The sequence below is a fragment of the Myotis davidii genome, unplaced genomic scaffold (genome assembly GCF_000327345.1).
Source record: "Myotis davidii unplaced genomic scaffold, ASM32734v1 scaffold544, whole genome shotgun sequence".
NCBI classification, from domain to species: Eukaryota; Metazoa; Chordata; class Mammalia; order Chiroptera; family Vespertilionidae; genus Myotis; species Myotis davidii.
The window spans coordinates 2,504,099-2,517,507 of NW_006297018.1; the positions used below are offsets into that span (position 1 = coordinate 2,504,099).

The 13,409-nt window shown below is 38.5% G+C and overlaps 1 protein-coding gene across 1 annotated transcript in view; it reads left to right on the forward strand.

Moving 5' to 3' along the window:
* The first annotated feature begins 637 nt into the window (after positions 1 to 637).
* Positions 638 to 13,409, forward strand: part of PRPF18 (pre-mRNA processing factor 18) — a 28,933-nt gene continuing 16,161 nt past the window's right edge. The window contains exons 1-4 of the mRNA XM_006772613.2: positions 638 to 837; positions 7,444 to 7,521; positions 10,187 to 10,291; positions 12,726 to 12,839. Coding sequence (XP_006772676.1) covers positions 658 to 837; positions 7,444 to 7,521; positions 10,187 to 10,291; positions 12,726 to 12,839 — 477 coding nt within the window. The 5' untranslated portion in view covers positions 638 to 657. The remainder of the gene's footprint in view (positions 838 to 7,443; positions 7,522 to 10,186; positions 10,292 to 12,725; positions 12,840 to 13,409) is intronic.

Consider the following 13,409-nt stretch of genomic DNA (forward strand, 5'->3'; position numbering starts at 1 on the left):
GGGGTTGGAGAAGATTGCAGGTGGGAGGGGTGATGTGAGCCACAACAGAGGATAAGGGTCATTATGATCAGACTTTACGTGAGGGCTACACTTCCTAGTTCAGAATTTGCTCTCACATCTGTCCTGCTGTGATTTTTCACAGTATTCCTGTGGGGTAGTTAGGGTGGGAAAGACAAATTTACTTCTGAAAAAGATTCCAGTGGATGCAATTGGTTAACTTTAGATGGACTTTAACAGGCTAGCAATGAACCCTGCCCTTTTATTTTATATTAATGAGCTGGAAATAGTGTTCAGATTTGTCCTCACTCTCTAGTACATTAATTTTGGCACGCAGGTAACTTCAGAAACTCTGATATGAACCTCTGGTATAACGTAAGGATCTGGTCTCATTTAAAATAATTGAGGTCTTCTGCTAGGAGGTTTTTGAGCCTGAACTAGCAGGTATAATATCACCATTAAAACGAAGCGGATAGCGGTCCCCTCAATTCAGAAGACTTGTGTTGATTTGTGCGTCTCTAAGTGAACACTGCGGACGCGCTGCCCAAGGGTGCCGCTAGGGGCCGCTCCTCCACGGCGGCTCCGTCAACAACGGGCGCCCTGGGTGCTCTCTCTCCGCGCGTCACTCACCTCAGCTTCCGCCGGAAGCGGCGGCTGTCAATGAAGTGCTACAGTGTTTGGGCTGCGGTTTCCGTGCAGCGCAGCGCCCGGCCGGGTGAGGCCTGGCCGGAGGAGCCGGAGAGAGAGGACCTCCAGCTTAAACCGGGCGGCGACATGGACGTTCTGAAGTCGGAGATCCTCCGGAAGCGGCAGCTGGTGGAGGACAGGAACCTGTTGGCGGTGAGGAGCCTGGGGTCGTGGCGCGGGGTGTGTGTGTGTGGGGGGGCGGCCAGAGGGGAGCCCGGGAGTCGGGACTGGTACTTAGAGGGTTGCGGGAGGCCGGGGGTGAGCGACAGCCTCCCCCTGCCCCCCCTCCACTGTCCCTCCCCTACACTCCCTACTCGGCAGCCTCCCGAGAAAGTGGGGGAGTGGCAGGAAAACCCAGGGTTTTGGCAGACGCCCACCCCCACCCCCACATTTGCCCCTCCCTCCCGCGCAGGTTCTCAGCGCCTTACCGCACGCCCACCTGTCGGTGTTGTTCGGGATTCTGCCCCAGTTCTGTCCCTCACCTGTATGGTGGTGTTACTCACGGTTTGTGCCCAACTGAAGCCTAGAGGAAGGGCAGACTCAGAATTAGTCTTTTAAAGTATTTGATTCCTTCCGACTAGTAAAACCGGTTATTTGTTACATTTTCTATCCCCCCTGCCCGCAATACACATAGAAAGGTCGGTCTGTCGGTCAGCTCTTCACCGAAGGGGAGGCTAACGCTGGTGGAGAAACAGGGGAGAAAGAGAAGGATTAGGAACTTCCTTAAGTTGATCTCCATTACTTTGTTGCATAACAGTAACTTAGATCATCGGTTCTCAAAGCTTTTGGTTTGAGGACCCCTTTACACTCTTCCAAATTAGTGAGGATCCCAAAGGGCTTTTGTTTAAGTGGTTTTTTTTGTTTGTTTTTGTTTGTTTGTTTTTTTCAGTTGTCGTATTTATTATGTTCTTGTTTAAGTGTTTATCGATATTTTACTGTATTACAAATGAAAACTGAGACGCTTTAAAGGTATTTATATGTTAATTCATTGATTATTTGAAAGTATTGGTTCAGAGTTATGTAGATCTTCCAGATGTTGATTACACCATATTTCATTACACCATATTTTTAAAATTACATTATTTAATATCAAGAGGGACATCACGAGAAATTTCTTTATGTATTGGACCGCCGTCAAGCTCATGTTGGCAGGTCTAAGATCTCCACAATTTTATTTTTCACTTGAAAGCTGGAATTTTATCATAGGCAGCAAATACTATCAGTTGTTTCCCAGAAGTGGCAGGTTCACTTTTTGGAAGTTAAGTCTGAGTTAGTATAGTTTGTAGATATTCTTTCCTGTGACAATGATATTACACGATAAAAGCAGCGGGTTTAGCTTGCAGTTTAATCACGCAAGTGCTTTCTCATCATACTTCTGTAGAAAGGAGAAGTGCTGTAGGAATACTTGCCAAGGCACCCGGAGACTTACCATTGCCTTTCACCCTCAGTACAGATGACCCCAGAGGGTACAGGGAAACAGTACCTTAGTATTGAAAAGAGTTGACTTCACAGACTCTCAAAGGATCTTCAGGATCCCAGGGGTCTGAGGATCACACTTGGAAAATATCTGCTTAGGTCCTTGGATGGAATGTAGTATTAATATATATGGTGTAGTGCAAGTTGGAATTGTTTGGTGGATGGCTGATTTCATAATCAATGAAACTTTAAAAATACTTGGCAATATAGAGCTCCTTAAATAGAATATTATTTAGCAGATGGGGGGGGGAAAGCTTGCCCATATTTGTAACTTAATATCTTCAGGGACCTTTTTCTTCAGGTAAGTGATTTGAGAGTATTTGAAAAAAGTAATTTAGATGTTGGAATGCATAGCTGGTGTTAGGAAAGCCGGGATGTTGAAATTTAAGTACTTTAGAGGGAAAATTGAATCACAAAAATCTGAGCTCTCCCCCCTCACCCTCCAGGTTTATAATGTACGTATATGCATGATCAGGTAAGTGAGTGCTCTTGAATAATGCAAGCATACCTCATTATATTGTGCTTCACATTATTGCCCCCCACAGATGTTTGCATCTTTTACAATGTAAGGTGAAGACCCTCCATCAGCAAAAAAGTTACAACTCGCTTTATTGCAGCACTCATTTTATTGCAGTGTTCTGGAACCTAACCAGCAGTATCGTCGAGGAGTACCTGTATAAGAGAATATGTGTAACCAGACATCTTTTCTTGTATGCATGGGAATAGTCTTTTGATTTATAGCTGTGTAATTTATAGCTGTATAGAACCTGTTACTTTATAGCCTTTATCTTTCTGCATCATAGTGTCAGTAACTTTCATACTTTTTCACTGCTCCAGCCACAGTAAGAAATATTTTTTTAAAAATATATTTTGCCGAAACCGGTTTGGCTCAGTGATTAGGGCATCGGCCTGCGGACTGAAAGGTCCCAGGTTCGGTTCCGGTCAAGGGCATGTACCTTGGTTGCAGGCACATCCCCAGTGTGGGGTGTGCAGGAGGCAGCTGATCGATGTTTCTCTCTCATCAATGTTTCTAACTCTCTATCCCTTTCCCTTCCTCTCTGTGAAAAATCAATAAAATATATATATTTTTAAATATATTTTAAACCAGCCAGGGCAAGAAATATTTTTTTATATTTTGTTCTGATATATATGAAAAAAGTTTCATGAGATAATTCTTACCTTAGTCACATGTGATCCTATAATTTGTTTTATTATTTTAATCCACTCTGTTTCATTTAGAAAAAAATGCTGATTGGAGATCACTGAATGGTTTTCATTGCTATATCTTTAGCTGGAAAACACCTGTATTCTTGGTCATTTCAAGTTATGTCCTAGCTTTTTATTGTTAGTCTGACAGTTGAAATAGTAAACACCTTGTGACTGCCCCTTTGTTAAACTGCAGAAGCTCCTAAGATAAGCCTCCTAAGCCGCCTGCCACCTGTCCTAAAACATTCTGTCTGGTGTAACTACTGTGACGTAATTGCTTGAATACCAATGCTTTTGAGCCCTGGGTTTGGAAAATCTTCACTTAATGCAACACCTCTTTATGGGGAAAACTAGGCTGTTGGGACATAATTAGAAGTTTCATTAGTTATTAGTTATGAAGATTTGTGTAGAATTATATTTATTGGATGTTTCTCATATGCATGATACTACACTCTGCCTCAGAGGATTAAAAATACAGTAATGCTTGATTCTTTAAAGACCATGCATGCATTCAATTTTACAGAAAAAAAGAAGCCAAAAGGCCAGAAATCTCTTCTCTTTTTCTCTGTTGAATAGAATGAGGTATCAGTTACAGCTTGGGGTCAAAACTTCTACCTGCACATTGGATCCCAGCTCAGCTTTTTTTTGCATCAGCAGGAGACTGTGCCTTAGTTTCCCTGTTTGTAAATGAGGGGTCTGGCTGGGTCATCTCTAGGGATCCATCCAGCTCTGATGGCTCTGGAATGGGAATGGACAAAGTGCTACTGTTCTTTCTCGCTCATTTCCGAGGCATTTCTCAAATGTTTAGTACATACCCACTCTTAGGCACCGGGAGCCTGATGCGTTTTTAAAAAATATATATATTTTTATTGATTTTGGGGAGGAAGAGATAGAAATGTCACTGATGAGAATCATTGATTGGATGCCTCCTGCCCGCCCCCCACTGGGAACCAAGCCCACAACCCAGGCATGCGCCCTGACTGGGAATTGAACCATGGCCTCCTGGCTCATGGGTTGACGCTCAACCACTGAGTCACACCAGCTGGGCTATAGTCAAGTTGCTGCTGCTGCTGCTGCTGCTTCCCCCCTCTCCCCCTCTCCCCCCCGCTCCTTCTTTCTTCATTAATTTCAGAGGAAGGGAAAGGGAGAGAAAAATATAGAAACATCAATGATTAGAGAGAATCATTGATTGGCCGCCTCCTGCACAGCCCTCACTGGGAATCGAGCCCGCTAACCGGGCATGTGCCCCCACCGGGAATTGAACCCTGACCCCCTGGTTCATGGGTTGACACTCAACCACTGAGCCACACTGGCCAGGTAGTCTGTCTACTGGCTTATCTCCATCAGCAATGAAACATAAAAATGTCTCTCCCATTTTTAAAAAGGTTTGTTGTTGTGTGTGTGTTTTTAAGCAGCATCTTTTTTCTTTATAGCCAATCTTTTAAAGAATATATATATTTTACATGATTTCAGAGAGGAAGAGAGAAGGAAAGAGAGAAATAGAAACATCAATGGTGAGAGAATCATTGATTGGATGCCTCCTGCCCGCCCCCCACTGGGAACCAAGCCCACAACCCAGGCATGCGCCCTGACTGGGAATTGAACCATGGCCTCCTGGCTCATGGGTTGACGCTCAGCCACTGAGCCAGGCCAGCTGGCATTTCCCTCTTTTTTTTTTTTAAATTGAAAATGACCTTGGCCATGCCTTTGGCCTACGGGGCAGTGGAGCTTAGAGAGAGGTAGCTGTTACCCTCAGCACTGGTCTGCACAGCCCCCCTTGGGTGCCTGAGAAAGCCTCTCGGGAGGCTTTGGATGGGGTTCTGCCTATTAACTGTTTTCGGGACCAAGAGGGCACAAGTAGGAGCAAAAGGGCGGCAGAGCGGAGCTGGGTTGCTGTCATCAGCCACATCTGGTCCATGCCTTACAGATGCTGCTAGGGCATAGCCAAGCGTCCTAAAATAAATTTTAATTCTCACTCATTCCTTCACCAGATACAAACTGGTTTCTGCCCCCACAGTGATACTGTGACAACAGTGACCTCCATTTTCCTGACTAACAACAGCATTTGACACACTTGGCTGGTCGTCCTCCTTCATTCTTCCCTTGGCATTTCTTCTGCCACAGCTTCCTATTTTTCCTTCGACCTATCAGGCTGCTTATTCTTGATCTTTTTGAAAGACTTCTTCTTTGTGTGTGTGTGTGATTTTTTTTCCCTGTAAATGTTGGTTTTCTATAAAGTTCAGGCCTAGGCCACTTTCTCTCCACACTGAATATTCTCTTATATTAATTTTATAGCCACCTCTAGATTTCAGTTACCATCTATTTCAGGGTTTCTTAAATGCAGCCTTTGGATGGACTTCAGAATATCCATCAGCTTCTTGAAATTTTATAAAAAAATTTAGCATGTAGTTATATAATATAAATGCCCCCTCTTTCCTTTCTCCTGTGTATGATATTATTAAAGGGATCTTTGACTCAAAAAGGTCAAGAATTAGTAATTTTTAAAAACAAAAAATAGAAGAAAAAAAACCTAGTAATTTCTATGCTGGTAAAAATCTCCATGCCATTACCTCCTGGCTCTACTGAACTTTTGAACTTTTTCAGTTCCTTGGACTTGCCTTTCCTCACACTTGTTTACCCCTTTACTTGCAACAGTCTTCTATGAGACATCCCTGAGAAAGGCAGGAGGAATTGATGGAATACATTTGGAAGGGATTGGCCTTAACTAGGAGGATGGTTTCCCCTTCCATTCTGAAATGATGAAGGGATTGGTACAGATCCAGGTTCGGTTTGGTGCTGGGAGGAATTTGGAGAAATTCTTGTTTCATGGCTTTTCATTTCTTTGTAGATTGGCTTAGTCACTTGCTGAAAATGAGGGGAGAAATGAAGGGATAAGAGGTATTGCATGACTCCTTTTTCCCCCCATTGACCTCTCCCCGCCCATTCCCGCCCACCAGCACAGGCCCTCATCCCCCTACTGTCCGTGTCCATTGGTTATGCTTATATGCATGCGTACAAGACCTTTGGTTGATCTCTTACCCCCTCTTCTGCCCTCCCTTTAAGGCGGGGAGTGGTCAATGGGGGAAAAAGGAGTCATGTAATACTTTAAACAATAAAGAATTTCAAATGTTTTTATTGATTTTAGAGAGGGAGGAAGGGAGAGAGAAACATCAACGTGAGAGAGAAACATCAATTGGCTGCCTCCTAACCGGGGTTCAAACCTGCACCCTGGCCCTGACCGGGAATCGAACCCGCCATCTTGTGGTGCATGGGACAACACTCAACCAACTGAGCCACACTGACCAAGGCAAGGCAGCGTCTTTGAGTCAAGTCATTAATGGAATAAGAGCTGTAGATAGCAACAAGCCTCCAAATTAGTGACTGTAGATTTAACAGCACGGATAGTTTTATATGTAGTACTAGTGTAGGAAGAACTAATGTTTTTTTTTCACCATTATAATAGATTTAGGGCTTGTCTCTTTTGACATCAAGTCATATTAAAACAAATGCCTTTAAACTGTCTTTAAATAAAAAGACTCTCTAAAACCATTCTATGCCTAGATTATTTTAAGAATTGATTAATTCAATTTTAAGGATTAATGAAATACAATTAATTGATATAATAGGGTTTTTAGATGATGAAAAGAATTTGGACACACTCTTGGAACTCTCTTGGTAATGAGATGTAAGATGTTAGCTATAGATACCATAATTTCTGTTTGATTACTTCTGATGAAAAAAAAAACTAAAGCATTCTATTTTATGTGGTTCATAATAAATACATTTGTAGAGATTATCACTGAACTCAACTATTGGGAAATTAAAAGTGTGAACATTTGGGAAATATTGTTTTCTTCTCTTTGCTGTTGGATATGCCTGTTAAAATGATACTGCAAGAAAAATATGTACTTCAAATGTAGAGGTTGAGTACAGGTGTGTTCAGGAAATCAATATAATTTCTATGCAACCAAAAACCTTCACCATTTCTTGAAAAACTGAAGAGTGTTTTCAGGTGTTGATTAGGGGACATTAAATTTTAAGCAAGGATATTTTATTAACTCACTTCTTCTTCAATAGGAAAATAAAAAATATTTCAAGCGTAGTGAACTTGCAAAAAAAGAAGAGGAAGCATATTACGAAAGATGTGGCTACAAGGTATGAATCCCTGCTTTTATGTTACATTGTCTTATTTCTGAGTTTAAATTTATACAGCTGTTGTTAAAGTGACAAAATTATTGATCTCTGTTCAATTTATCAATGTTATACATTAGCCTATAAATGAGAAGCCATCTGGAGAGGTATGAATTTTTGTTTTTGTTTTTCTTTATTTTTTTATCTTGAATTTAGGAAAATACATGCATGACTTTTGGCTTGGAATGGTTTGGCCTTCTGTGGACAGCATGAAGTGGCTTGAGATCAAAGCTTGATTTTCTTTTCTTTTTTTTTTTTTAAATTAAGTCCTGGATCTGATGCTGCCTCATTTTCATCTCCCCACCACTCCCTCACTCCACCTCTCCCAATAAAAGTCTATTTTTAAAGGGCTAAAAACATTTTATTCATTCAATAACAATGGTATTAGCAGTGGTATTTCCCCTGCTTTCTACTGAATATTTTAAACCAGTTTTTATGTTTACATTGTTAATAATTCCTTTTCGCCTAAGCACCTCTGCCTGAAATATATTGCCGTATAACATTTATATGCTTTTGTGTATAAGGAACCACATTTCAAACACTGCTCAGTCTATTGGATAGAAGATGTAATATTGAAATATTTGTTCGAAACAAATGAGTTGTCTGGAAGACTGTACATTTTAGAACCATGACTGAAATTATCTTTGATATTACCTAGTTGAATAACATTGGGGTTTTTTATTGGGAGGGGTTAAAGGTTACGTTTAAATTATTTTAAAAAGACTATATCTAGTTTAATAATTTTTAAACCAAATTTCAGAAGGCTCTCTTTTGCTAAATCATAAGTTTGAAATAACTTTTTGCTTGTGAAACATCAATATAAAATAATACTCTTGTGCATGTCATGTTAAAAGTTCTGGAAATTAATTTATCTGGCATAGCATTTCTAGAGGGATGCATGAATAATGCAAATGGTATGTATATGCATTTGGTTTTATTTTGTAGTGTTGGGAGAGGGCAAGTTTTAAAAATGTTATATTTCTGATAGGCTTCTAAATTATGAAAATTTATATTGGTATTTTGATATTTTCCATGAATATATTGATTTCGTTTGCTTCTAATTTAGGAAATTAAAATAATGTTTTGTGTTAGTAACCATTGGATACATATTCAGAAAGAATTCTCATCTTTCGCTTGCCCCCCAACATTGTGTAACTCCAATTTGATTTGGAATAAGAATTACTTACCCTGGGTATAGTCTGCTGACTTGTTTTCCAAGATCCCTAAATTTCAACCTTTCATCTTTTTGATAAGGTAGGAAAAGAATGTAAGACTATGGTGGCAGTTTTGCTTTGCTTAGGTTGCTTCAGTGATAGCGCAGTTCTTCCTTGCTTACAGAGAAAAGCACTGAAGCAAAATAATTACTGTAAAGGTACTGCTTGTAATGTCGAGCCCAGCTGCCATTCCTTAATTAAAACTACTTTTCATCCTAAGATTTTTTGAGAAATGACCTGTTTTTATGCTTATAAAGAAAGCAGAGGTTGTTCTTTCTTAAACATTTTTAGTATTTCCTTCTTGGTAATAATGAAAATATTGCATGTATTATTTTATTCCTTTATATAAACTAGTTCCCATTTTTTTAAGGCTTGATGCTGATTTGGTTTGTGAAAATATGAAAGTTTAGTTTTTATCTCAATTTTCTGTTACACTTAATACTGATAAACGTAACTGTTAATCATAAACTATAGAATCATAAGTTATATAATTTTAACCATTTAGCCTTTCTTAGTTGAATGAATTTTTCCTTAAAGTTGATCTTCTTTTGTGTTGTTGTTTTTTTCTTCTTTTGGCATTTTAGATTGGTCTTATGGTCAGTTGGGAAACCATGTTTCAATATCTTTTTACAGACCACACAATGGGGCTTATAAATTGCTGAACTCAATTTTCCCAAACTGTGACTTGGGCGGCAGACTCAAGAAAATATATGAAGAGATTTTTTTCCCTGCAGGTTCATATCAACAAGAATGTTCACTCTTTTCTTTGTGTGGTATGAGTAGAGAGGTGCTGTTTTTCATTGTTTTCTCACAAGGTTTGTAGCTCACTTTTGTGGAAAAGTTCTGTGTAGCATTGGAAATTTTTCTACATTTCCAACAGTGATTTCTGTGCGCTTGGAATAATGCCTTTCAAAAAGTAGGGTAGGAAAAAGCTGGCTCTTGAAGCTTCACGGGCTTCTGTTAGAGCGCAGTTCCTGTTTTTGACTTTCATTTTAAACCCAGAGTAAGAATCAGGCAATCCTACAGGATGATTTTCTCGAAGAGGAGAAGCAGGTTGATTTTTTTTCCCAAAAAACAAAGTCAAATTCTTTAGAGTTGAAGGAGAAAGTGAGTCTAAGTTTCAGCTCTTTTACGGCTTTGATTTTGGAAACCATTATACTTAATGTCACTTTTCTGTAGCAAGAATGTTGTCGCTGATGTGCATGCTTTCTGTGTGTGCTGTCCCTGAAATGGTTTGATACTAGTAAACTCTTAAAAGCTGGATATTTACTATGAGCTCTTTCCTCGGAGGAACATTTAGACCTTCAATATTTAAAACATGTTTAACTGTCTTGAACATTTAATCTAATAGAATGACAAATGCTAACTATATTTTAAAAGCTGAACTTCTTTTTTTTTTTTTGCTGTTAATATAGATACAGCCAAAAGAGGATGACCAGAAACCATTAACTTCATCGAATCCAGTATTAGAACTTGAACTGGCAGAGGAAAAATTACCAATGACCCTTTCTAGGCAAGAGGTAAGTTTATATATAGTTTCATGAAAAACAAAACAAAACAAAAAACACAACAAAAAACTCTGCAGAACATTTACATTAATCTTTAGTTCTACCCAATAGTTTTTTGTCATTATTTCCCATATAAGATGACTTATTGAACACAGTTACTGTGCAGCTAGCCAGTTTTCTTCATGGGGTTCTACTAATAAATTACTTCTGCCTTTTTTTTTTTTAATTTTATTATTTTTTTTTACATGCCCTCGACCAGAATTGAACCTGGGACCCTTCAGTCTGCAGGTCGACGCAGTATTCACTGAGCCAAACCAGTCAGGGCCTCCTCTGCCTTTCTTGATACTATTATGTTAAAATTTTTAAAGTATCTATCATTCTAAACTTTAAAAAAGCAAATACTGTATTTTTGTTTGTTTTTTTTAAATATATTTTTACTGATTTCAGAGAGGAAGGGAGAGGGAGAGAAAGACAGAAACATCAATGATGAGAGAGAATCATTGATTAGCTGCTTCCTGCACACCCCCTACTTGGGACTGGGGGGATCAAGTCCACCACCCGGGCATGTGCCCTTGGCTGGAATCGAACCTGGAACCCTTCAGTCCGCAGTCCGGCGCTCTACCACTTAGCCAAACTGGTTAGGGCTAAATACTGTTTTAAATGTATATATTCTAGATAATTATACTTAAATTATTTTAAATAATGTACTATTTTATAACTTACTTTCTTTTAATACATCTTTCTAGGTCAAAAAATATATATGTATAATTTTTTATGACCATATACTTTCCCATATTTTTAAAGCCAGTTCTTTATTAATGGTCATTTAGATTACTTCAGCATTTCCCTCTTATGAATCATACTTAGAGGAATATCCTTCTATAAACATGATTGCATGCATAATAATGTATGATTATTTCCTTTGGAAAATCTTCTAGAAGTGTGATATTTGGAGTGTATGTACTAAAGATTAAAGTCTATGTACATTTCTAAGACTTTTGATACATACTACCAGAGGGTTCTGTCCTAGTTATACCAGTTTATACTCTCACTTGTAGTGTTTGCCCATACCCTGGTCAAGATCAATTATCATTTTCTTTAAAAATATTTTTTAAGGATATTTATGTGATATAAAGAATTCAAACTCTTCAGAAGGTACAAAACAAAAGTGAACTTTGAACAAAAGGAAACTTTCATAGGAAAAGATGGCTAACTCTGGAGGCTGTCATGTGAAAATGAGAGGAAGGTATTTTGAATAATTAGCCTAAATACTTTTAAAAGAATTTATTGACCACAGCTCTAATTTTGAAAAGGAATTGAATATTCTCTGTGGTTCCATAAAATAGAGCTAAGATAAATGAATAGAAAGTTAAGGGAGGTAGATTTTAGTTTATTTTGAGAAGCAAACGTATCCAGAAATGGGGTGGGCTGTTTCATGAAGAGATGTGGTTCTTGTCATTTGTCTGTGACCTGACAGTTGTTTTTGGGAGTTAATTCAGCATTGATTAGAGAAAGCGATAGATGACCTCTTAAGTTTCTTTTTAATATCAAGCTTCAGTTAATCCATTGGGAGCCCTACCAGTGGTTTCTAAGTGTGTTCCCAGATAAAGTTCTTGGTATTTTTTTTATTTGGATAAACTTATTATAATTTTTGTTTCTCCTTTTTGTGAACTATAGCATGTATATAGCGTATAAAACACATATGTTTAATACAATGGATAATTATTAAACAAACACCTGTATAACTATCATCTAAGTCAAGAAATAGAGTAGTATTTTTTTAAAAATATATTTTACTGATTTTTTACAGAGAGGAAGGGAGAGGGATAGAGAGTTAGAAACATTGATGAGAGAGAAACATCAATCAGCTGCCTCCCACACACCCCCCACTGGGGGTGTGCCCGCAACCAAGGTACATGCCCTTGACCGGAATCGAACCTGGAACCCTTGAGCCCGCAGGCCAATGCTCTATCCACTGAGCCAAACTAGTTAGGGAGAAATAGAGTAGTATTATCAGCCCTTCAAAAGCCCCGCATATGCCCCATCCTGATCATACTCACTTTCTCTCCTAAGAGACAGTGTTTGGTTTAAAAGTAGTATTGCAATGCTGACCTTGGCTGTGGTCATCAGCTGCATTATCAGCTGACTCCAAACTTTATTTTCCTTCTCGATATGAATATTATCACTTGCTACCATCTTAATGTTTTTCTTATGTATTCGATTATACAAATTGTGACTTTACTGAACCAGCCAAAAAACCTAACCCATTAAGACTGTTTAAGGTGTGACAATGACTCAGTATATTTGTTCATGGGAAATTAAAGAAAAAATAAACCTAACTTTTCCAACTGGCATTTCAAAATAAGTGTTTGGTCACCTAAAATAGGAATTGCTATTACTAACAACATAAGGAATTACTACTATCTTTTGATTTAAAAAACAATAGGTTATCAGAAGATTGCGAGAAAGAGGAGAACCAATCAGACTATTTGGAGAAACTGATTATGATGCTTTTCAGCGTTTAAGAAAAATAGAGATCCTGACACCAGAAGTTAACAAGGTAAGAAATCAGACCAAAGCTAGAAGAATATCACTGTATCACATAAACTAGAATAGTGTGAAGTTTGATGTCTGACCCATTGCATTATTAGAGGAAAAAATGAAAAAGTTGCCAGGAGAGTGCTGATGAATATAAGTTTAAAAAATTTTTTTGAAGTACCTATCTTATGTTTGTTTAGTGCATTTTGACAAATACATCCAAGTTTGTAACCACCAACCTTGTGAACATTTTCATCACCCAAGGAAGTTCTCCAGCACCCCCACTGGGCCAATCCCCTATCCTTCTTTTCTACTCATGGGCAACCACTTTATAAAATTCTATCACCATAGATTAATTTTGCTTGTTCTACTATTTCTTATAGATGAAGTCATAGTGCCTGGCTTCTTTTGATCAGCATTACATTTTTTAGATTCATCCATGTTATTGCGGTTATCAGTAGTTTGTTCCTTTTCATTGCTGATGGTATTCAGTCTTATGAATATACTATAATGTTTTCAATATTGGGCTGTAATGAATGAAACTGCTCTGAACATTCTTATACAAATCTTGTTTGAACCTATGTTATTTCTC